This window comes from Lampetra planeri, chromosome 81 (assembly GCF_965212315.1).
Source record: "Lampetra planeri chromosome 81, kcLamPlan1.2.h2, whole genome shotgun sequence".
Classification (NCBI taxonomy): domain Eukaryota; kingdom Metazoa; phylum Chordata; class Hyperoartia; order Petromyzontiformes; family Petromyzontidae; genus Lampetra; species Lampetra planeri.
In genome coordinates this window covers 2,534,236-2,560,420 of record NC_136185.1, presented here as the reverse complement: position 1 = coordinate 2,560,420, position 26,185 = coordinate 2,534,236, and the positions used below count along the sequence as shown (strand labels likewise).

The 26,185-nt window shown below is 46.9% G+C and overlaps 1 protein-coding gene across 1 annotated transcript in view; it reads right to left on the bottom strand.

The window, feature by feature from the left end:
• LOC144738305 (uncharacterized) overlaps positions 1 to 24,173 on the bottom strand; it is a 40,892-nt gene extending 16,719 nt beyond the window's left edge. Inside the window, exons 1-4 of the mRNA XM_078621312.1 lie at positions 24,136 to 24,173; positions 23,514 to 23,580; positions 21,094 to 22,344; positions 11,541 to 13,005 (exon numbers count right to left, since the gene is read on the bottom strand). Of these exons, the coding sequence (XP_078477438.1) occupies positions 11,541 to 13,005; positions 21,094 to 22,316 (2,688 nt within the window). The 5' untranslated portion in view covers positions 22,317 to 22,344; positions 23,514 to 23,580; positions 24,136 to 24,173. The remainder of the gene's footprint in view (positions 1 to 11,540; positions 13,006 to 21,093; positions 22,345 to 23,513; positions 23,581 to 24,135) is intronic.
• Between the last annotated feature and the right edge of the window lie 2,012 nt (positions 24,174 to 26,185).

Below are 26,185 nucleotides of genomic sequence, written 5' to 3'. Positions count from 1 at the left end.
AGTCATGCCCGGCCAAAAATAATTCAGCTGGAGCAAGGCGAGTGTTTTCTGGGTACCTAGGTGGAGGAGGCGCTCATGAGCAGCCCACACCACCTTACCCCGTAGGCCAGAAGGGACCACCAGCCGGTGACGCTGGGATTTCCCGTCCCAATGCATAAGCAAGCCCGCATGGGTTTCTCATGCGTCGGCATGACCCGTCACACGCCCCCTCTCCCCGGCGCGACGACGCAACGCGAGGAGGGAGGCATCCTCCAACTGGAGGCGCCCCCATTCATCAACGGGCAATCCAAGCAGGGAATCTCTCCCCTGTTCGGCGATATCAATGGGGACTACCGTTTCATCGTCGGCGGCCGCCGCCAGGACCGGAACCATCATGTCCCCTACTGGCTTGCAACGCCCCGACCCCAGGAGGCATGCGCATTCGGAGGCGGTTGGCATCCGTGACAGAGCGTCAGCGTTGGTGTGGCGAACGCCCTTACGATAAGTGGTTTCAAAACTGAAATCCTGGAGGACCTCCAGCCATCGGGACAATTGTCCCGATGGCTGTTGAACATTCAGGGCGTACTGCAGTGCCGCATGATCTGTGCGGACGGTGAAATGCCGACCGTACAGATATGGGCGATACTGTTGGATGAAATAGACAATTGCCAACAGTTCCCTACGGGTGACACAATATCTTTGCTCCGTTGGAGACAACACCCGACTGCCGTACGCGACCACCCGTTCCACGCCGTCAACCACCTGGGAAAGCACGCCTCCAATACCCGTGTTGCTCGCGTCGGTGTCGAGCAAAAACGGCCTCGAAAAATCTGGGTAAATCAAGGGAGGAGCCTTCACCAGCGCGTCCCGAAGGGAGCAGAAAGCAGCTTCCTCATCCTGACCCCAGTGGAACCGGACCCCTTTAGATGTTAACGCGTGTAGGGGTTTTGCAATGGTTGCAAAATTAGCGACGAAGCGTCGGTAATATGATGCGAAGCCAATAAAACTCCTGACCTCTCCCACCGTGGTTGGAGTCGGCCAGGAGCTGACACACTGCGTTTTGGCGGGATCGGTAGCAATACCCGAGCGCCCTACGATGTGCCCCAAATAACGCACCGACTCGCGTAACAAATGGCATTTCTGGGGCTTAAATTTCAAATTAGCAGCCCGCATCTTTAGGAAAACCGCCCGCAACCTCTGGAGATGTTCGTCAAAAGTTTTACCAAAGACAATAACGTCATCCAAATAAATCAGGCACGACTCCCATTGCAACCCAGCCAAAACCAATTCCATCAATCGCTGGAAAGTTGCCGGCGCTGAGTGTAAGCCCATCGGCAACCGGTTGAATTGGAACAGGCCGTGCGGTGTACGGAAAGCAGTTTTAGGCTTAGAATCATCGTCCAGAGGAAGCTGCCAGAATCCCGAAAGTAAATCTAGTGTGGAGAAGAATCGCGCTCCCGCCAAAGCGTCCAGCGATTCGTCCATCCGTGGGAGCGGGTATGCGTCGGCAACCGAAATTTTATTAAGGCGCCGAAAATCCACGCAAAACCGCAACGAGCCGTCCTGCTTTTTAACCAGGACGATCGGCGCTCCCCACGGGCTGGTGGAGGGAGAAATGATGTCGGCGGCTAACATGTCATCAACAGCCGATTTGACATGGTCCTTTTCGGCGGGACTTAACCGAAACGGATTTTGGCGAATTGGCGCGCTGTCACCCGTGTCAATATGGTGACGCAGCAGGTGAGTGCAACCCAAATCATATTTATCACGACTGAAAACGTCGGAAAATTCCCTCAGTAGCCTTCTAAGCTGTTGGCGCTCTGAATTTGTCAGGTCCGTCGATTCCGCACAAAGCGCGTCGAGCCACCCTTCATCGCTGTCCGAATGTGGGAGCATCCGGGAAGCAGAGCCAACGTGGTTCGCGACAGGTACCTCGCAGGGCATCGGCGTCGCATGCGCGAGCACCGTCCCTTGAGGAACCACCACCGTCTGCGATCCCACATTGAGGACCGCGATGAAAGGGTCCCCGTCCCCTCTTACAACGGTCTGGGCCGGAATCAAATGAGGTCCATTAACCCCGGCCCTAGACGGTCCCAGCAAAACACCCTGATCCCCTATGCCCTTAGCGAAGGGCTTACGAAGTTTCAGAGGCACTAGCATTTGAGCTCCCGGCGGCACACGAACAGTCTTAACAACGAACGCCGGTACCGTCGCGAACGCCGTCGGAGCCGCCGCAGGGGATGGCAGGAACGCCATGCGCCGCCCCGACGGAAGCTCAATGCATCCTTGGTCGATCAAAATACGAATGGGCATTTTGCCTAAAAAATCCGTCCCCAGCAGGCACGGAACCGCCAGCGAGGAGGAAACGAAAATCGGCCCCGACAATTTGATGTCCCCAATAGAAATTTGCGCTCGAATCTGTCCCATGATGCCGAGAGAGCCCCCCGTTAGCGGCATAGAATGGGACGTTAACCGGCATTAAAGGCCGGCTTTGTACGGGCAGAATATTGTAAATTAATTCCGAAATGATTGTCGCCGATGCCCCCGTATCGACCAAGATGCGTACTTCTACCCCGTCAATGTGTCCGACCACGGCCGACGACCCTGACGACGCGGCTACCACGCGATGGGCCAACACGGACCACTGTTTGGGCTCGATTTGAGTCCCCGCAGTGATCCGCGTTGGCCCCTTGCAACGCGACATCGGCCCCCCGTTTGTTGTGGTGCGAGAGTGTGCAACGGGTGGGTGCTTTGGCCAAGCATGTGTGGTGCCGCGACTCGCCGGATCATGTTGCTGGAGCTTGGGAAGAGGAGGGCCGGCGTCCCGTCGTCCCGCGCTGTCGCGGAGAGCGGCACCCCGAGGCGACGTGGCCCCGGACGCCGCAGTTGAAACACCGCGGGAGCCCCGGTGGAGACGATGGGCGGTTGAAACGGCTTGACCCGTCCCGGGCCGACCGTACTTCTTGCGCCTGTTGCCGTCGATGGTCGACGGCGAAGAGCTCCTCCGTCGGAAGGGTGGCTGCAGCCACCGCACGCCCTGCCGATGCCCTGCTGGCTTTCCGCCGCAGGGACAGAAGGTTGGCGTGAAGGAGGCGCGCCGCCTGAAGAGAGGTCATCTCAGCGTCCTCCTGTGCGACGACAGCGATGTCCAGGTCGTCTGCCAGGAGGAGTATTTTCTCCGTGACCATCGCGTCCACGTCGTCGTCGTCCATACGGGGAAAAGCCGTCTTAGCCAGCGCTAGGAGGCTCGTCCTGTATGCCAGGGGCGACTCCTTTTCACCCCGCTTGCGCTCGTAGAACTGCTCTCTGCATTCTGCTGAAGGTCCATAGACCCCGGCCAGCAGTTGTAGCGCCTTCGGCAGAGTAGACCGCTTCTCTTTCGGCGCCGATGTGAGGGCGGCGAGCGCGTCTGCGTCGAGGAGCGCCGGCAGCGCGCAGAGGGCTTCATCGTCGGACCACCTTGCCATTTCTTGGTGGGCGATGAAGCGTCGCTGGAAGCCGCCCCAGTCGCCCTCTGCACCAACAAATTCTTTCAGCGGAGGCAGCCGTTGTTGCAGCGCAGCTTTCGCCTTGGAAGTCTGCAGGCTGTTATTCCCGGGACTCGGCTGTGCGTCGGCGCAAATGGCAGATGGAATCGCCTGTCGCCGATGTGATGACGCTCCCTCCGCTGGTGATGACGCAGCTGTCCCAGCGAGAGCGGTGTCGGACCCAAGGTTGAGCCCGGCCACGCCCTCTGCAGCTGCCGTAACGATGGCGGGAAATTCAAAGTTGGAGTCTTCAGAAATGGCGGGAAGGCGCTCAGGTCGACGACTCCCCTCGCCCCGTGGTGGACCACCAGCCCCCAGCCGCGTGATGTTTTCCAGCGTGGCGGCAGCGGCGTACAGTAGCTCCGCCAGTCTCTCGTGAGCCAGCCGTAGCGCGTCTGGCTGCGGCCCCTCCTCATGCCGATGCCCCGGTAGGAACGCGTCGGCCCCCGGCTGCGCCATGTCTTGGTGAGCCGTCTCGGGCTCAATGACTTCAGCAGTGTCCTCCTCCGGTACTCTGGCTCGAGCTGTCTGGCGTGTTTCCATGTCCGTAGTTCTTCTGACACCAGATGAAGTACCGGTAAGTACGCTGGACACCCAGGTTGAGGCACACGTATGTTTATTCAAGCTTGTCGGTACAGGACAGCACTAGAGGGGGTAGCGGCCCCCTCACCCGGATAACTGGGGATACACCCTAGCTAGTCCTGACCTACTCCCAAGTCCTCCACTAACGGGCTAGGGGAGGCTAACTGGCCCGACACTGGTGAGTCGGGCTACGGTCTCCGGAGTCCCAGGGTACTGACCCTGGTTCACGGAACCACGCCTCTGGCTCGATCCTCCGCAGCCCTTACAAGGGCGGTGTCGAGGGGAGTCCAGGGCTTCTAACTAGAAGATCTTCCTTCTTCCTCCTTCGTTCCCAGACTGAGCCCCGAGCTCTCTCTGTCCTCCCCCTTTATACCCCCCGTCAGGATCACAACCCCCCAGGCTGCCTGATGCGGACGTCGTTGCGGGCACCCCCCCCCGTGTACTCCCGTAACTCCGCCCACTGTGTTTGTTACCCGTTGGATCGTATGCACCCACAGCCCTCCCGTAACAGCCCTACACCTGTATAAAAGACACCTGTTCACAGTAGAAATCAATCAATCAGATTCCAAACTCTCCACCATGGCCAAGACCAAAGAGCTCTCCAAGGATGTCAGGGACAAGATTGTAGACCTACACAAGGCTGGAATGGGCTACAAGACCATCGCCAAGCAGCTTGGCGATAAGGTGACAACAGTTGGTGCGATTATTTGCAAATGGAAGAAACACAAAAGAACTGTAAATCTCACTCGGCCTGGGGCTCCATGCAAGATCTCACCTCGTGGAGTTGCAATGATCATGAAAACGGTGAGGAATCAGCCCAGAACTACACGGGAGGATCTTGTCAATGATCTCAAGGCAGCTGAGACTATATTCACCAAGAAAACAGTTGGTAACACACTACGCCGTGAAGGACTGAAATCCTGCAGCGCCCGCAAGGTCCCCCTGCTCAAGAAAGCACATTTAAATGCCCATCTGAAGTTTGCCAATGAACATCTGAATGATTCAGAGGACAACTGGGTGAAAGTGTTGTGGTCAGATGAGACCAAAATGGAGCTCTTTGGCATCAACTCAACTCGCCGCGTTTGGAAGAGGAATGCTGCCTATCACCCCAAGAACACCATCACCACCGTCAAACATGGAGATGGAAACATTATGCTTTGGGGGTGTTTTTCTGCTAAAGGGACATGACAACTTCACCGCATCAAAGGGACGATGGACGGGGCCATGTACTGTCAAATCTTGGGTGAGAACCTCCTTCCCTCAGCCAGGGCATTGAAAATAGGTCGTGGATGGGTATTCCAGCATGACAATGACCCAAAACACACGGCCAAGGCAACAAAGGAGTGGCTCAAGAAGAAGCACATTAAGGTCCTGGAGTGGCCTAGCCAGTCTCCAGACCTTAATCCCATAGAAAATCTGTGGAGGGAGCTGAAGGTTCGAGTTGCCAAACGTCAGCCTCGAAACCTTAATGACTTGGAGATCTGCAAAGAGGAGTGGGACAAAATCCCTCCTGAAATGTGTGCAAACCTGGTGGCCAACTACAAGAAACGTCTGAACTCTGTGATTGCCAACAAGGGTTTTGCCACCAAGTACTAAGTCATGTTTTGCAGAGGGGTCAAATACTTATTTCCCTCATTAAAACGCAAATCCATTTATAACATTTTGACATGCGTTTTTCTGGATTTTTGTTGTTGTTATTCTGTCTCTCACTGTTCAAATAAACCTACCATTAAAATTATAGACTGATCATTTCTTTGTCAGTGGGCAATCGTACAAAATCAGCAGGGGATCAAATACTCTTTTCCCTCACTGTAGACACACAGACAGATGACACAGACACACAGAGAGAGACACACACACATAGACACAGAGAGATGACACAGAGACACACAGAGAGAGACACAAGCACACAGAGAAACAACGCCTGTGTCGAGGCCTTAAATAGAGAGAGGGGCAGAGAGAGGGGGGGGGGCAGAGAGAGGGGGGGGGGTAGAGAGGGGGGGGGGGGTAGAGAAATTAGCACGTCAATCCAAGGCCGTAGCCATGGAGTCAACATTGGGGGGGGACCAAATCTTCCAGGGGGGTCTGGGGTCCCCCCCCCCAGAAAAATATCTAAATTTGAAAACTCATTTCCTGCCATTTCCTCCCAAACTGCACACAGAGAGAGACACAACAAACTTATAATTTGAAATGTAATGCAACACAGAGTCGGTCAACACACCAACTAACGTACTCTTAGGTTATTTTGGTAAAGTCACCATGTAGGTAGAAAATTAAATTAAAATTAATAAAAGTAAAAATAGAAATAAAATAATAAAAAAATCACGCTTCAGTTGATGCAGCAAATCTGGCTGTGACGGTCCCACCTGATGACTTGTGTTGCCTCCGAAACGTCGTGATTTTTTATTTTATATTTTATTCTATTGTTACTTTTATTAATTTTAATTTAATTTTTCACCTACACGGTGACTTTACCGAACAAACCTAAGGGCATGAATCCTTGCAGTCACAACTAACGCATCGCCTGGCTGATCGCGTTCTTCCACAGGTTGCTAAACTATCTTCTTGGTTCTTTCGGTAAAGTCACGTAGAATGGAAATAATAAAATAATACAAATATTAAACATATTAGTTTTACTATTTTATTATTTTCATTCTACGTGATGTGAAACATAATAAAAGTTTGTTTTATTTTTATTATTTTATTATTTCCATTCTACGTGATATAAAACAAATTAAAAGGTTATGTTTTATTTTTATTATTTTATCGGTTTATGTTTATTATTTTATTATTTCCATTTTACGTGATATAAAACATATTCAAAGTTTATTATGTTACATTTTTATTATTTTATGTTTATTCTTTTATTATTTCCATTCTACGTGATGACTTTACCGAAAGAACCAAGCAGATGAATCACTGCAGTCAGGAAAGAAGCTTTAAATCGAAATTGCTAAACGAAGCGAGAGAATTGAAACGAACGCGACCAGGCGAGGGCAGGAGGCAAGGCCCCGCGTTGTAAAGTTTCAATCTGGACATCGCTTCCATGCTCGCTGCTACTCAAATAACATCCCTGCGAGAGAGAGAGAGCGAGGCTTTACCTCGGTAAACAACAACCACAACCACCACAACAACAACCACCACTACAACCACAACCACCACAACCGCGATGAGAATTTCTCACCTCGGATTTCAGTTCCCGCGCGGAGCAGAAACTTTCCGTTACCTCGTGACGTCACGCGGCAGCAGGCGGTGACATGACGTCACTTGCGTGTTACAAGACACTCACCTCCCACGACGAACGGGACTTAACTTGAACAAATTATGCTAATGAGACCAGCCCAGACGTGGAGGGATGGGGCGGGGCTGCTGAACCCGTCGCATAAAAACTCGCGAATTTCACGAATAAATTATGTTAATGAGGCGCCAGTCACCGGCCGTAGCTTTGCCCAAATAAGGATTGGCACTGGGACAGATATCGGCAGCGGCCGAGCGGAGGTGACGTCACGCTCAAGAGCTTCGCGGTCGGGGGGTGGGGGGATTGGTGACATGACGTCACTAACGAGGCACACCTCCCCCTGGCGTTTGACGCCGATGAGGTCACACTGAGCGGTGACGTCAGAGGGCGGGGTCAGAGTTCAAGTTTGTTGACAGAAGGGGAGCGGCAGTGTCGAAACGGCCTCAAACGAGAACCCGGTGCGGTGTGTCAACATCGCCAGCACTGGGGAGACAAAGGCGGCCGGGCGTGGGGCTGGCCACCCACCCCCTCTGTGTGTGCCGTGACGACCTCCATCGGTGCTGCTACTCGCTATGAGCAGCACTTTGTAGATGTCGTGGCTTGGCTCTCGACATTTCACGATGACATTTTCACGTCCTTAAAAAGATGATCGCCATACTAACCTAGGCCGTTTTTTGGCAAAATTGGTCCAATTTTCCTAGCTTTATTTTTCAACGAAAAGTGCATTCCTTAGTTGTGTTTAGCCTGAGTAGCCTATATATTACGTTAAAAAGTGTGGAATTTCATGCATGAAATTTAGAAGTAAAAAGAAAAAGTGAATTCCTCCATTTTGTTAAGGATTAGTATGCTCTATATTACATTAAAAGTGGGAAATTTCACCATTAAATTTTCACGTCCCAAACAGGAAATCGGCATACTGCCGTTTTTGGCTAAAATTTTACGAATTTTTACAGCTGTATTTTGAAGAAAAAGTGCATTCCTCGGTTGTGGTTAGCCTGAGTAGCCTATATATTACATTAAAAGTGGGAAATTTCACCATGAAATTTGAAGTAAAAACATCAAATCAGCATATTTAACCAATGCCGTTCTTGGCCAAAATTTGCTCAATTTTCATAGCTAGATTTTCCAAGAAAAAGTGAATTCCTCCATTTTGTTAAGCTCTATATTACTTTAAAAGTGGGAAATTTCACCATTACATTTTCACGTCCCAAAAATAAAATCGCCATACTTATGCCGGTTTTAACCAAAATAAGCAAAATTTTCATAGCTTTCTTTTTCAACAAAAAGTTCATTCATCAATTGTATTTACCCTTAGTATGCCATGTATTAGATTAAAAGTGGAACATTTTATGATGAAATGTTCACGTCCCAGTATAGAAAATCGGCATACTAACATATGCCGTTTTTGGCCAATAATGGACACATTTTTACAGCTTCATTTTTTAACAAAAGTGCAATCCTCGGGTGTGCTTAGCCTTAGTATCCTATATATTACGATAAAAAGCGGGAAATTTCACGCCGGGTACTTCCCGCGAGTACTCTTATATAAGCACACAACTTCATCTGTGATGAACCCTGCACTTTCCTTCGTTTTCATGCAGGAGGCGCTGCAAACCTACGCGCCCCCTACATGAACGACGGAGGAGCAGGGACAGACGTTCGATCGCGTTGGAATCGATCTGAAGATGGCGGTCTTCTGGCACGGCCAGCTCTGTGTTGCCTTATCTCCGCCCCGCGATCCCAACCAGGTGAAAGTCCGCATCGAACCGAACCCCGGTAAGGCCATCTACTTAACGACTAGAGAAAATTCACACGAAATGTCGTTTTCAATTAAGTCTTCCAGATGGAAAATGATATCAGCTTTTAATGAAGAAATACAAGTATCAAATGCAAAACATAATACAATTCAAAGTTGTTTCATTTTAAAACTTCAAAACGGAGCATCGGGAGCTTGCGTGAATGCGTCGTTCGTGCGCAATTTCTTCGTGACTTTCCTGGCCCAAGGCCATAAATGGTTGTGAGGGACGCCGCAGGCGGTCAGGCTTGCTTCAACACATGGTTGTGAACATCCAGACGTTAATCGGCAAGGACCATTTCTTGTCCTAGTTCGCCAACATATAAGACGTCATGCAAATTTAAAATGAGTGTTGTTGTGCAGAATGTATCTAGTAGATGTGCTCTGCCTTGTAACCGAATACAAATCTGTACCAAAAATGCATTTCAAATGTGCTCTTAAAATTACCTCCTTGCTATGAAGCAGATCAGCAGACACGACATCTTTCATTTATCGATCTCTCCATGAAACAGAGGAATATTTTACACAAACTATAACTAGCACAGCCTTCTGGGAGTCCGTCATTGATTCAGTGCAAGCCACCTGTGGACCCGTATTGGTGCACAGCGTCTCAAGAGCAGCCGGGGTTGCTTCAACTGACAATTACGAATATCCAGACGTTAATCAGCAAGGAGTATTTCTCTTCCTAGTTAGACAAAATCTACGTCAACACGTAATACAAAATTATAATTCGTGTTGTAGAGAATGTATCTCCTCTACGTGTAACTTTTGAGTGGTTTGCCTTGTAACAGATGAATGATCCGAGTGTGCTCACTATTTCAAAGACAATGAGTTGCTCCAGAGGGAGATGCTTCCTGAAAACACAAAAATACCCTTTTACCTGTATCACAAGAACAATGAGTCTCACCTGAGTGATCTGTACAGGTTACTTGCAAAACACACACTTTGTCCTAACATCACTTATTCAATGTTTGACCCTAATAGACAAAATGGTACATGTACGCACACCATCATACAAGTATTCATTCTAAATTATTGACAGGCATATTAACAAAATTTAATTACTGCACTGAAATATACTGCATTAGGTTACATCCTATTAACAAGAAGCTAATTAAAAAAATACGCACCGTCTGCTTAACAGTGTATGTACAACATACTAATGCACCACTCAAAACGAGTCGGCCATTGCATGCTGGCATCTGGGTCAAAATGTAGCAAATTCTAAAAACATTATCTACAAACTCCACAACTGAGATGCCACATCAACCATCGCCCCCTACTGACAGGCTCTTGTCCACATGCAGGCCGGTGCACGGCCACCACCTTGTGCCACATAGGGGCAGCTGCTACTCGGGGATGCTCTTCGAGTGTTTGAGACGAGAAACGATATAGAACTCATTCTAGATTTGAAGCTTTCGTGACTGCAAGGATTCAAATTCTTAGGTTCTTTCGGTAAAGTCACGTAGGTAAAACATTAAAATTAATGAAAGTAAAATAAAATAAAAATCACGACGTTTCGGAGGCAACACAAGTCTCCGTCATCAGGTGGGACCGTCACAGCCAGATTTGCTGCATCAAGTGAGGCAATGATTCAAGATGTAATCCCTTAAAAGCAAGTTGAGGGGGGAGGAGAGGGGGGGGGAGCTCATCAGAATGTGGTAGCCAATGAATGGAACGTATCGGGAGGGAGGGGCGCGGGGCTCAAAGACGGCACGACGTGCCACGTAGAACGCATCGGGAGGGGGAGGGGGGGCGGGGCCAAAAGAATACACGACGTGGTACACGAGAGTCGGCGGCGTGGACGTGGTTGTGCGCAAGCAACTACTGCTGCACACGCCAACGCATTGGACAGAGAGGGGGAGGGGAGGCCAAAAGAGAGTGTGGGGTGCAAGTGTACGTGGACATGTTTGTGTACAAGCACCTGTTGATACACATGATAGAAAAGAACGAAAATGCCCATGTTTATACCAGTGCTGGCTGAACAATGAAGAGAGTACTGTTAAACACTGGGGATGTTAACACTCGGTAAAGTAAAGTAAAATAGTGCCTGTCAGATAAGATGGTCCAAAAATGTGTAATTAAGTCTTTTTTGCGTGGTTGCTAACATCTTTCCAATGATTACTAAGTTTGTACCCATCATCACGGTTGAAATTATGTCTGTTTGTATGTTTATAGAACTCCGAGTTGCCGAGGCGATTAAGCAAGCACCATATAAATGCAATTGATAACATAGCGAATGCTTGGGAGCTTATTGGCTCTCGCTCCTGGTTAGAGATCTACCCAACACACAGGTCCACACAGACTGGCCGCTCTTACTCTGCAGGTTGAACCGAGGAATTGAGTGTTCAACTTCATTCTTGTCACAAAAAGCCTGTCACAAAGGTGCGTCTATTGGAGCGACATCGTCACTGGCTTACACATCTACCGGGTCTCCATTTGACTTTGTATTGTCTCGGAGGAAGTCCACCCACACCTCCACTTCCACAAACTGCTGGGAGTTGCCTCGCTCTGCCTCACAGTCAGAATTCTCCTCCTGCTTCACGTTGCCTCCATCGATGTGAAGGTCCGATTTTGGAGTTGAATCTTCATCTTCACATTTTACCTTCACTTCTTCGCTCTTCACCATCACTTCTTCACTCTTCACCATCACTTCTTCACGTTTCACCTCGATACCTTTAAAAGCGTCCAAGCTGGAATTGTCTTCCGGTTCTTGTTTGATGAGGGATGGGCTCATTGCGGCACTTTTACTTTCGCAAGCTGATTTCAGACTCCACTCCTTGTGGATCTTCTGATGCTTGTGTGTTCTCTGGTGTCTTTGAAGAGTAGATGACTGTGCAAACGCCTTCCCACACACACTGCACTTAAAGGGTTTCTCTCCCGTGTGTGTTCTCTGGTGTCTTTCAAGACCAGATGACAGTGCAAACGCCTTCCCACACACACTGCACTTGAAGGGTTTCTCTCCCGTGTGAGTTTTCTGGTGTGTTACAAGATTAGTTGACTGTGAAAACGCCTTCCCACACACACTGCACTTGAAGGGTTTCTCTCCCGTGTGTGTTCTCTGGTGTGCTACAAGATTAGTTGACTGTGAAAACGCCTTCCCACACACACTGCACTTGAAGGGTTTCTCTCCCGTGTGTGTTTTCTGGTGTGTTACAAGAGTAGATGCATCTGAAAACGCCTTCCCACACGCACTGCACTTGAAGGGTTTCTCTCTCGTGTGTGTTCTCTGGTGTACTTGAAGATAATCTTTACGTGCAAATGCCGCCCCGCACAGAGTGCACCTGAAGGGTTTCTCTCTCGTGTGTGTTCTCTGGTGTATTTCAAGATGAGATGAAAATAAAAACGCCTTCCCACACACACTGCACTTAAAGGGTTTCTCTCCCGTGTGAGTTTTCTGGTGTGTTACAAGATTAGTTGACTGTGAAAACGCCTTCCCACACACACTGCACTTGAAGGGTTTCTCTCCCGTGTGTGTTCTCTGGTGTGCTACAAGATTAGTTGACTGTGAAAACGCCTTCCCACACACACTGCACTTGAAGGGTTTCTCTCCCGTGTGTGTTCTCTGGTGTCTTTCAAGAGCAGATGACTGTGCAAACGCCTCCCCACACACACTGCACTTGAAGGGTTTATCTCCCGTGTGCATTCTCTGGTGTTTTACACGAGTAGATGAATCTGAAAACGCCTTCCCACACACACTGCCCTTGAAGGGTTTCTCTCCTGTGTGAGTTTTCTGGTGCCTTGTCAAATGTCCAGGATGATCCGTGCTGTATGCACACCGGTCGCATTGATGCCTTTTTGCACCGAGCCGCGCCGAGTGCCTTTGCTCCATCAGACCAATTCTGCAGAGGAAGCGACAGCTGCAGACAGAAAAAAAGTTACATCCACGTCAGTATCGATGCACAGAGGAATGCATATTTACACAGTAACACATGACTTATAAGTCGACACTTATTCATATATTCATGACATAGTGAAAAAGTTTCCCAAATTCATCACACGGGCTGGTAGGGCACACAATGAGAGGGTGAATGGTCATAAACATGCCTGGAAGCCCTCGTATCTTCAAAATGAATGTTAACCCAAAACTCAGAGCACGCAATTTTAGGCTGTCTAGCTACAAAAGGAATATTTATGAAAGCTAAATTTAGCTGACATAGCAAAAGGTGTTGAAAATAATACTAATTGTGTTATGCAAAAATGCATAAATTAATGTTCAATCGCAACTTAGAGGTGTGAAGCCAGCCAGGCTCACGATGTCCTTGCACGCTGGAATGAACAGATCTGACTTCAGCTGCATGTGTGTGCTGTGTTAACTTCTTGACTGTTTCCATTCTTATAAAGTTCCAGAGGAAAACAAAAACAAACTATTGTTGTGATACAGTATAACCTCCGTGTTCAATAGAGTTAATAGACTTAACTGCCAACACAAACTTTACACTGTCACACACTGGCATGGTTAAGAGGTGTGTCCAGACCCATGCCTACCCACCTTCATTTGCTCACTATTAATGCTTCCTGACTCCACAAAGTAATTCAATGAGGATTAATCAACACCCCTGAGGCTGCGTGTCTCTCTCGCTCCCCGTGGTGAGATGTTAACTACCTCTCCTGGCATACAGGAAGTCGTGGATTCATCCCAACCCTGACGCCTGCTGTATATTTAGTTTGTGTGTCTTTCTCTCTTCCCGTGGTCGCGTGGATTTCCCTGCGGATCCCCCGATTGTCCCCACTCCACATGCAGAGAGTGAACAACGCCACGTGTCCAGAGTGAACACCGCCACGCGTCCAGAGTGAACACCGCCACGCGTCCAGAGTGAACACCGCCACGCGTCCAGAGTGAACACCGCCACGCGTCCAGAGTGAACACCGCCACGCGTCCAGAGTGAACACCGCCACGCGTCCAGAGTGAACACCGCCACGCGTCCAGAGTGAACACCGCCACGCGTCCAGAATGAACAACGCCACGCGTCCAGAGTGAACACCGTCACGCGTCCAGAGTGAACACCGCCACGCGTCCAGAGTGAACACCGCCACGCGTCCAGAGTGAACACCGCCACGCGTCCAGAGTGAACACCGCCACGCGTCCCGAGTGAACACCGCCACGCGTCCAGAGTGAACACCGCCACGCGTCCAGAGTGAACACCGCCACGCGTCCAGAGTGAACACCGCCACGCGTCCAGAGTGAACACCACCACGCGTCCAGAGTGAACACCGCCACGCGTCCAGAGTGAACAACGCCACGCGTCCAGAGTGAACACCGCCACGCGTCCAGAGTGAACACCGCCACGCGTCCAGAGTGAACACCGCCACGCGTCCAGAGTGAACACCGTCACGCGTCTAGAGTGAACACCGCCACGCGTCCAGAGTGAACACCGCCACGCGTCCAGAGTGAACACCACCACGCTGTTGACAAGCCTCACCTTGTTGTTGTTGTTGTTGTGAGCAGGTCGCTTCTGAAAACAAGAGCGGTACAGCAGCTCAAGCGGGCGTGGCCTGGTAAAAAATGAAAAAAAAAAGTGTGAATATTTCAAATAAAACAAAGTTACAAAGTAGCGAGCCAGGTGAAGAGAAATTAAAACTTAAGCAAGATACTCTTTGGTTCTTTCGGTAAAGTCACGTAGAATAAATAAATAAATACATTTATAGTTTCTGTTTCATTTATTTGGTATAGCCGCGTGAGCCATTCGGCTCTTGAATCGGATGCAACCGTAACAAACAAAAAACTAAAACATGAACGAGGAAACATCTTAAAGTGACTATGTGACTGTGCAAACATTAAAATCCAGGGAAAAACAGCAAAATATTCCACAAAAAGCACCTAAACCAACGCTGTGTGCAAATAGCATACGACGTTTCGATTGCAACACAAGCAATCATCATCAGGTACAAATGAAAGAGAAAAAAAACCTAGTAAACTTAGAAATGTAATGCAATACAACAGAGAGTCAGCTAACATAACAGTCAACACCCCAACTGGTTGATAACGTTCTTCCAAAGATTGCTCAATTTGAGAGAGAGACAAAACAGACACAGAGACACATAGACAGACACATAAGCAGAGAGAGATGACAGAAAGACACAGAGAGAGAGACACACACATAGACACACAGAGAGAGATGACACAGAGACACACAAAGAGAGACACACACATACAGTGAGGTAAAAAAGTATTTGATCCCCTGCTGATTTTGTACGTTTGCCCACTGACAAAGAAATGATCAGTCTATAATTTTAATGGTAGGTTTATTTGAACAGTGAGAGACAGAATAACAACAACAAAAATCCAGAAAAACGCATGTCAAAAATGTTATAAATTGATTTGCATTTTAATGAGGGAAATAAGTATTTGACCCCCTCTCAATCAGAATGATTTCTGGCTCCCAGGTGTCTTTTATACAGGTAACGAGCTGAGATTAGGAGCACACTCTTAAAAGGAGTGCTCCTAATATCAGCTTGTTACCTGTATAAAAGACACCTGTTCACAGTAGAAATCAATCAATCAGATTCCAAACTCTCCACCATGGCCAAGACCAAAGAGCTCTCCAAGGATGTCAGGGACAAGATTGTAGACCTACACAAGGCTGGAATGGGCTACAAGACCATCGCCAAGCAGCTTGGCGATAAGGTGACAACAGTTGGTGCGATTATTCGCAAATGGAAGAAACACAAAAGAACTGTAAATCTCACTCGGCCTGGGGCTCCATGCAAGATCTCACCTCGTGGAGTTGCAATGATCATGAAAACGGTGAGGAATCAGCCCAGAACTACACGGGAGGATCTTGTCAATGATCTCAAGGCAGCTGAGACTATAGTCACCAAGAAAACAGTTGGTAACACACTACGCCGTGAAGGACTGAAATCCTGCAGCGCCCGCAAGGTCCCCCTGCTCAAGAAAGCACATTTACATGCCCATCTGAAGTTTGCCAATGAACATCTGAATGATTCAGAGGACAACTGGGTGAAAGTGTTGTGGTCAGATGAGATCAAAATGGAGCTCTTTGGCATCAACTCAACTCGCCGCGTTTGGAAGAGGAATGCTGCCTATCACCCCAAGAACACCATCACCACCGTCAAACATGGAGATGGAAACATTATGCTTTGGGGGTGTTTTTCTGCTAAAGGGACATGACAACTTCACCGCATCAAAGGGACGATGGACGGGGCCATGTACTGTCAAATCTTGGGTGAGAACCTCCTTCCCTCAGCCAGGGCATTGAAAATAGGTCGTGGATGGGTATTCCAGCATGACAATGACCCAAAACACACGGCCAAGGCAACAAAGGAGTGGCTCAAGAAGAAGCACATTAAGGTCCTGGAGTGGCCTAGCCAGTCTCCAGACCTTAATCCCATAGAAAATATGTGGAGGGAGCTGAAGGTTCGAGTTGCCAAACGTCAGCCTCGAAACCTTAATGACTTGGAGAAGATCTGCAAAGAGGAGTGGGACAAAATCCCTCCTGAAATGTGTGCAAACCTGGTGGCCAACTACAAGAAACGTCTGAACTCTGTGATTGCCAACAAGGGTTTTGCCACCAAGTACTAAGTCATGTTTTGCAGAGGGGTCAAATACTTATTTCCCTCATTAAAACGCAAATCCATTTATAACATTTTGACATGCGTTTTTCTGGATTTTTGTTGTTGTTATTCTGTCTCTCACTGTTCAAATAAACCTACCATTAAAATTATAGACTGATCATTTCTTTGTCAGTGGGCAATCGTACAAAATCAGCAGGGGATCAAATACTCTTTTCCCTCACTGTAGACACACAGACAGATGACACAGACACACAGAGAGAGACACACACACATAGACACAGAGAGATGACACAGAGACACACAGAGAGACACAAGCACACAGAGAAACAACGCCTGTGTCGAGGCCTTAAATAGAGAGAGGGGCAGAGAGAGGGGGGGGGGGCAGAGTGAGGGGGGGGGGGTAGAGAGGGGGGGGGGGGTAGAGAAATTAGCACGTCAATGCAAGGCCGTAGCCATGGAGTCAACATTGGGGGGGACCAAATCTTCCAGGGGGGTCTGGGGTCCCCCCCCCCAGAAAAATATCAAAATTTGAAAACTCATTTCCTGCCATTTCCTCCCAAACATATTTTTAAAAGTTCACTAACACATGGGATGGAATTTGTTTTATTTGATACAATAATGTCTAATAGTGTATTGTATTACATTGCTCTGTTTTTTCTTTTTTACCTTTTCTTGTTTCATAGTATGTAATGGCAGAGATTAGGGATTCATAAAGTACAACGCAATCATGTAAACAGAAATCTATGCATTGTGATATGAAGACAACTCCAGATTTCGTGGCCAAGGTTTAGCAAATTGTTCTTTTTATTAACAGAGCATCGCAATTATTATTTACAAATATTTTACAGAAATATATTGGAGGGGCATATTTGATTATTATAATTATTATAACATATTATGATTATTATAACATGTTATAATTATTATAACATATTATACTTATTATAACATTATAATTAATATATATTATATTTATTATAACATTATAACTACGGCCTTGTGTCAATGAGAGATTTGGAGCTTTGGTGACTGCACACAGAGAGAGACACTTAATCAAACAAACTTAATATTTGAAATGCAATGCAACACAGAGTCGGTCAACACACCAACTAACGTACTCTTAGGTTGTTTCGATAAAGTCACCATGTAGGTAGAAAATTAAATTTAAAAAAGTAAAAATAGAAATAAAATAATAAAAAATCACGCTTCACTTGATGCAGCAAATCTGGCTGTGACGGTCCCACCTGATGACTTGTGTTGCCTCCGAAACGTCGTGATTTTTTATTTTATATTTTATTTCTATTGTTACTTTTATTAATTTTTATTAAATTTTTCACCTACACGGTGACTTTACCGAACAAACCTAAGAGTATGAATCACTGCAGTCACGAAAGCTTCAAATCTAGAGTTAACACAACTAACGCATCGCCTGGCTGATCGCGTTCTTCCACAGGTTGCTAAACTATCTTCTTGGTTCTTTCGGTAAAGTCACGTAGAATGGAAATAATAAAATAAAACAAATATTAAAAATAAGACTATTTTTTGTTTCCATTCTACGTGATATAAAACATAATAAAATGCTATGTTTTATTTGTATTATTTTGTTTTATTATTTCCATTCTACGTGATGACTTTACCGAAAGAACCAAGCAGATGAATCACTGCAGTCACGAAAGCTTTAAATCGAAATTGCTAAACGAAGCGAGAGAATTGAAGCGAACGCGACCAGGCGAGGGCAGGAGGCAAGGCCCCGCGTTGTAAAGTTTAAATCTGGACATCGCTTCCATGCTCGCTGCTACTCAAATAACATCCCTGCGAGAGAGAGAGAGGCTCTACCTCGGTAAACAACAACCACAACCACCACAACAACAACCACCACTACAACCACAACCACCACAACCGCGATCAGAATTTCTTACCTCGGATTTCAGTTCCCGCGCGGAGCCGCAACTTTCCGTTACTTCGTGACGTCACGCGGCAGCAGCAGGTGACATGACGTCACTTGCGGCGTACGAGACACTCTCCTCCCACGACGAACGGGACTTAACTTGAATAAATTATGTTAATGAGACCAGCCCAGACGTGGAGGAATGGGGCGGGGCTGCTGAACCCGTCGCAAAAAAACTCGCGAATTTCACGAATAAATTATGTTAATGAGGCGCCAGTCACCGGGCGTGGCTTTGCCCAAATAAGGATTGGCACTGGGACAGATATCGGCAGCGGCCGAGCGGAGGTGACGTCACGCTCAAGAGCTTCGCGGTCGGGGGGGTGGGGCGAATACCTTGGTGACATGACGTCACTAGCGAGGCTAAAATTGAACGAATTTTTACAGCTGTATTTTTTAACAAAAAGTGCATTGCTCGGTTGTGTTGAGCATGAGTAGCCTATATGTGAGAAATTTCACCACGAAATTTGAAGTAAAAAGATCAAATCGGCATACTTTACCAATGCCGTTCTTGGCCAAAATTTTCTCAATTTTCATAGCTAGATTTTCCAATAAAAAGTGAATTCCTCCATTTTGTTGAGCATTAGTATGCTCTATATTACTTTAAAAGTGGGAAATTTCACGATTACATTTTCACGTCCCAAAAATAAAATCGGGGATACTTACTTATGCCGGTTTTAACCAAAATGAGCCAAATTTTCATAGCTTTCTTTTTCAACAAAAAGTTCATTCATCAATTGTATTTACCCTTAGTATGCTATGTATTAGATTAAAAGTTGAACATTTTATGATGAAATGTGCACGTCCCAATATATAAAATCGGTATACTAACCTATGCCGTTTTTGGCCAATAATGGACAAATATTTGCAACTTCATTTTTCAACAAAAGTGCAATCCTCGGGTGTGCTTAGCCTTAGTATCCTATATATTACGATACAAGGTGGGAAATTTCACGCTGGGTACTTCCCGCGAGTACTCTTATATAAGCACACAACTTCATCTGTGATGAACGCTGCACTTTCCTTCGTTTTCATGCAGGAGGCGCTGCAAACCTACTCGCCCCCTGCATGAACGACGGAGGAGCAGGGACAGACGTTCGATCGCATTGGAATCGATCTGCACACGGCGGTCTTCTGGCACGGCCAGCTCTGTGTCGCCTTATCTCCACCCCGCGATCCCAACCAGGAGAAAGTCCGCATCGAACCGAACCCCGGTAAGGCCATTTACCTCACGACTAGAGAAAATTCACACGAAATGTTGTTTTCAATGAAGTCTTCCAGATGGAAAATATCGGCTTTTAATGAAGAAATACAATAATCAAATGCAAAACAATATACAATTCAAAGTTGTTTCATATTAAAACTTCAAAAGGGAGCATCGGGTGCTTGCGTGGATGCGTCGTTCGTGGATAATTTTTTTCGTGACTTTCCTGGCCCAAGGCCGAAATGGTTGTGAGGGGCACCGCAGGCGGTCAGGCTTGCTACACCCCATGGTTGTCAACATCCAGACGTTAATCGGCAAGGACCATTTCTCGTCCTAATTCGACAAAATCTACGTCAACACGTAATACAAAATTATAATTCGTGTTGTTGAGAATGTATCTCCACTATGTGTAACTTTTGAGTGGTATGCCTTGTAAATGATGAATGATCCGAGTGTGCTCCCTATTTCAAAGACAATGAGTTGCTCCAAAGGCAGACGCTTCCTGAAAACACAAAAGTACCCTTTGACCTGTATCACACGAACTATGAGTCTCATCTGAGTGATCTGTACAAGTTACTTGCAAAACACACACTTTGTCCTAACATCACTTATTCAATGTTTGACCCTTATAGACAAAATTGTACATGTACGCACACCATCATACAAGTATTCATTCTAAATTATTGACAGGCATATTAACAAAATTGAATTACTGCACTGAAATATACTGCATTAGGTTACATCCTATTAACAAGAAGCTAATTTAAAAAATACGCACCGTCTGCTTAACAGTGTATGTACAACATACTAATGCACCATTCAAAACGAGTCGGCAATTGCATACTGGCATCTGGGTCAAAATGTAGCAAATTCTAAAAACATTATCTACAAACTCCACAACTGAGATGCCACATCAACCATCGCCCCCTACTGACAGGCTCTTGTCCACATGCAGGCCGGTGCACGGCCACCACCTTGTGCCACACAGGGGCAGCTGCTACTTGGGGATGCTCTTCGAGTGTTTGAAACGAGATACGATGCAAAACTCAGAGTTGCCGAGGCGATTAAGCAAGCACCATATAAATGCAATTGATAACATAGTGAATGCTTGGGAGCTTATTGGCTCTCGCTCCTGGTTAGAGATCTACCCAACCCATAGGTCCACACAGACTGGCCGCTCTTACTCTGCAGGTTGAACCTAGGAATTGAGTGTTCAACTTCACATTCTTGTCATTAAAAGCCTGTGACAAAGGTGCATCTATTGGAGCGACATCGTCTGAAGCTTACGCATCTACCGGGTCTCCATTTGACTTTGTATTGTCTCGGAGGAAGTCCACCCACACCTCCACTTCCACAAACTGCTGGGAGTTGCCTCGCTCTGCCTCACAGTCAGAATTCTCCTCCTGCTTCACGTTGCCTCCATCGATGTGAAGGTCAGATTTTGGAGTTGAATCTTCATCTTCACATTTTACCTTCACTTCTTCGCTCTTCACCATCACTTCTTCGCTCTTCACCATCACTTCTTCGCTCTTCACCATCACTTCTTCGCTCTTCACCATCACTTCTTCAAATTTCACCTTCACCTCTTCATGTTTCACCTCGATACCTTTAAAAGCGTCCAAGCTGGAATTGTCTTCCGGTTCTTGTTTCACGAGGGATGGGCTCATTGCGGCACTTTGACTTTCGCAAGCTGATTTCAGACTCCACTCCTTGTGGATCTTCTGATGCTTCTGTGTTCTCTGGTGTCTTTCAAGAGCAGATGAACGTGCAAACGCCTTCCCACACACACTGCACTTGAAGGGTTTCACTCCCGTGTGTGTTCTCTGGTGTCTTTCAAGAGCATATGACTGTGCAAACGCCTCCCCACACACACTGCACTTGAAGGGTTTCTCTCCCGTGTGTGTTCTCTGGTGTACTTGAAGATTTTGTTTACGTGCAAATGCCGTCCCGCACAGAGTGCACCTGAAGGGTTTCTCTCCGGTGTGTGTTGTCTGGTGTGTTACAAGAGTAGATGACTGTGAAAACGCCTTCCCACACACACTGCACTTGAAGGGTTTCTTTCTCGTGTGTGTTCTCTGGTGTGCTACAAGATTAGTTGACTGTGAAAACGCCTTCCCACACACACTGCACTTGAAGGGTTTCTCTCCCGTGTGTGTTCTCTGGTGTGCTACAAGATTAGTTGACTGTGAAAACGCCTTCCCACACACACTGCACTTGAAGGGTTTCTCTCCCGTGTGTGTTCTCTGGTGTCTTTCAAGAGCAGATGACTGTGCAAACGCCTCCCCACACACACTGCACTTGAAGGGTTTATCTCCCGTGTGCATTCTCTGGTGTTTTACACGAGTAGATGAATCTGAAAACGCCTTCCCACACACACTGCCCTTGAAGGGTTTCTCTCCTGTGTGAGTTTTCTGGTGCCTTGTCAAATGTCCAGGATGATCCGTGCTGTATGCACACCGGTCGCATTGTTGCCTTTTTGCACCGAGCCGCGCCGAGTGCCTTTGCTCCATCAGACCAATTCTGCAGAGGAAGCGACAGCTGCAGACAGAAAAAAAGTTACATCCACGTCAGTATCGATGCACAGAGGAATGCATATTTACACAGTAACACATGACTTATAAGTCGACACTTATTCATATATTCATGATATAGTGAAAAAGTTTCCCAAATTCATCACACGGGCTGTTCTGGCACACAATGAGAGGGTGAATGGTCATAAACATGCCTGGAAGCCCTCGTATCTTCAACATGAATGTTAACCCAAAACTCCGAGCACACAATTTTAGGCTGTCTAGCTACAAAAGGAATATTTATGAAAGCTAAATTTAGCTGACATAGCAAAAGGTGTTGAAAATAATACTATTTGTGTTATGCAAAAATGCATAAATTAATGTTCAATCGCAACTTAGAGGTGTGAAGCCAGCCAGGCTCACGATGTCCTTGCACGCTGGAATGAACAGATCTGACTTCAGCTGCATGTGTGTGCTGTGTTAACTTCTTGACTGTTTCCATTCTTATAAAGTTCCAGAGGAAAACAAAAACAAACTATTGTTGTGATACAGCATAACCTCCGTGTTCAATAGAGTTAATAGACTTAACTGCAAACACAAACTTTACACTGTCACACACTGGCATGGTTAAGAGGTGTGTCTAGACCCATGCCTAGCCACCTTCATCCACTCACTATTAATGCTTCCTGACTCCACAAAGTAATTCAATGAGGATTAATCAACACCCCTGAGGCTGCGTGTCTCTCTCGCTCCCCGTGGTGAGATGTTAACTACCTCTCCTGGCATACAGGAAGTCGTGGATTCATCCCAACCCTGACGCCTGCTGTATATTTAGTTTGTGTGTCTTTCTCTCTTCCCGTGGTCGCGTGGATTTCCCTGCGGATCCCCCGATTGTGCCCACTCCACATGCAGAGAGTGAACAACGCCACGTGTCCAGAGTGAACACCGCCACGCGTCCAGAGTGAACACCGCCACGCGTCCAGAGTGAACACCGCCACGCGTCCAGAGTGAACACCGCCACGCGTCCAGAGTGAACACCGCCACGCGTCCAGAGTGAACACCGCCACGCGTCCAGAGTGAACACCGTCACGCGTCCAGAGTGAACACCGCCACGCGTCTAGAGTGAACACCACCACGCGTCTAGAGTGAACACCGTCACATGTCCAGAGTGAACACCACGCTGTTGACAAGCCCCACCTTGTTGTTGTTGTGGGCAGGTCGCTTGTGAAAACAAGAGCGGTACAGCAGCTCACGCGGGCGTGGCCTGGTAAAAATAAAAACTGTGTTAATATTTAAAGTAAAACAAAGTTACAAAGTGGCGAGCCGGGTGAAGACAAATTCAACTTAAGCGAGATATAATTGTTTTTTTATTCTTCTATCTGGCAAGAAAACTGACACCTTTTTTACGAGGAGTCATGTTTGCATAGACCACAATATCTGCAGTCGGAACGCAAACAAAACACACAACTCTGAGCGAGAGAATTGAAGCAAACGCGACCAGGCGAGGGCAGGAGGCAAGGTCCCGCGTTGTAAAGTTCCAACCTGGACATCGCTTCCATGCTCGCTGCTACTCAATTGACATCCCTACGAGAGAGAGAGCGAGGCTCTACCTCGGTACGCAACAACCACCACCACCACAACCAACACCACAACCACCACCATCACCCCCACCACAACCACCATCACCCCCACCACAACCTCCACCACAACAACCACCACTACAGCCACCACCACCACTACAACCACCACTACAACCACCACCACCACTACAACCACCACTACAACAACCACCACCACAACCGCGATGATAATTTCTCACCTCGGATTTCAGTTTACGGGCGGAGCGGCAACTTCCTGGTCGCTCGCGACGTCACGCGGCAGCAGGTGACATGACGTCACTTGCGGGGTACACCTCCCCCTCGCGTTTGATGCCGATGAGGTCACGCTGAGCGGTGACGTCAGAGAGCGGGGTCAGAGTTCAAGTTTGTTGACAGAAAGGGAGTGGCAGTGTCGAAACGGCCTCAAACGAGTTCCCGGTGCGGTGTGTCAACATCGCCAGCACTGGGGAGACAAAGGCGGCCGGGCGTGGTGCTGGCCACCCACCCCCTCGTGTGCCGTGACGACCTCCATCGGTGCTGCTACTCGCTATGAGCAGCACTTTGTAGATGTCGTGTCTTGGCTCTCCAGCACACCGCTGGCGACATTTCACGATGACATTTTCACGTCCATCAAAGGAAAATCGCCATACTAACCTAGGCCGTTTTTTGGCAAAATTGGTCCAATTTTCGTAGCTTTATTTTTCAACGAAAAGTGCATTCCTTGGTTGTGTTGCCTATATATTACGTTAAAAAGTGTGGAATTTCATGCATGAAATTTAGAAGTAAAAAGAAAAATTAACCCGTAAAAACAAAGTTTTTCACTCTAAATCCTTTATATGCGTGGCGGCTAGAGTCCTCTCGTTCTCTGGCTTGAGATGGCTGCCACCTATGGGTCAGATGATTGTCTGCCACCATTAAGCAATTGGTAATTAAATATTTTAAAAAAATTCCCTAAACTGTAAAATTTTGGAAAAAAAATTTCACGAAAATTTATTGTCACGCACAACGAGTCTGTGTGGAAAATGTCAGCTCGATTTGATCACGGGAAGTGGGTTAAAAAACGAGCGAAAGATTTGCACGGTCCTAAGCAAGCAAGCGAACTTAATATAAAGGATTTAAAAATATATTCGCCTGTGGAGGACGCGGGGATCGATCCCGCGACCTTTGGCATGGGAAGCGAGGGCGCTACCAACTGCGCTACTCCACCACGGCCTGTGGAGGGGTTACGCTCTGGGCTCCTACACTGTGACGTTCAGCCAAAGCCATGAATGAGTTCTATTTGAATAAATGTAAAATACTTTTTTTTGCCTAAAAAGTGTAAAATTTTTGACATTTTTTTCACGAACATTGTCTCGCACAACGAGTCTGTGTGCAAAATGTCAGCTCGATTGGATCACGGGAAGTGGGTTAAAAAACGACCGAAAGATTTGCACGGTCGTAAGCAAGCAAGCACGCAAGCAAGCAAGCGAACTTGATATAAAGGATTTAAAAAAGTGAATTCCTCCATTTTGTTAAGCATTAGTATGCTCTATTACATTAAAAGTGGGAAATTTCACCATTAAGTTTTCACGTCCCAAACAGGAAATCGCCATACGAACCTCTGCCGTTTTTGGCTAAAATTTTACGAATTTTTACAGCTGTATTTTTGAACAAAAAGTGCATTCCTCGGTTGTGTTTAGCCTGAGTAGTCTATATATTACATTGAAAGTGAGAAATTTCACCATGAAATTTTAAGTAAAAACATCAAATCGGCATACTTTACCAATGCTGTTCTTGGCCAAAATTTGGTACATTTTCATAGTTAGATTTTCAAAGAAAAAGTGAATTCCTCCATTTTGTTAAGCATTCGTATGCTCTGTTACTTTAAAAGTGGGAAATTTCACGATTAAATTTTCAGGTCCCAAAAATAAAATCGGCATACTTATGCCGGTATTAACCAAAATAAGCCAAATTTTCATAGCTTTCTTTTTGAACAAAAAGTTAATTCATCAATTGTATTTACCCTTAGTATGCTATGTATTAGATTAAAAGTGGAACATTTTGTGATGAAATGTTCACATCCCAATATAGAAAATCGGCATACTAACCTATGCCGTTTTTGACCAATAATGGCCAAATATTTGCAACTTAATTTTTCAACAAAAGTGCAATCCTCGGGTGTGCTTAGCCTTAGTATCCTATATATTACGATAAAAAGTGGGAAATTTCACGCCGGGTACTTCCCGCGAGTACTCTTATCTAAGCACACAACTTCATCTGTGATGAACGCTG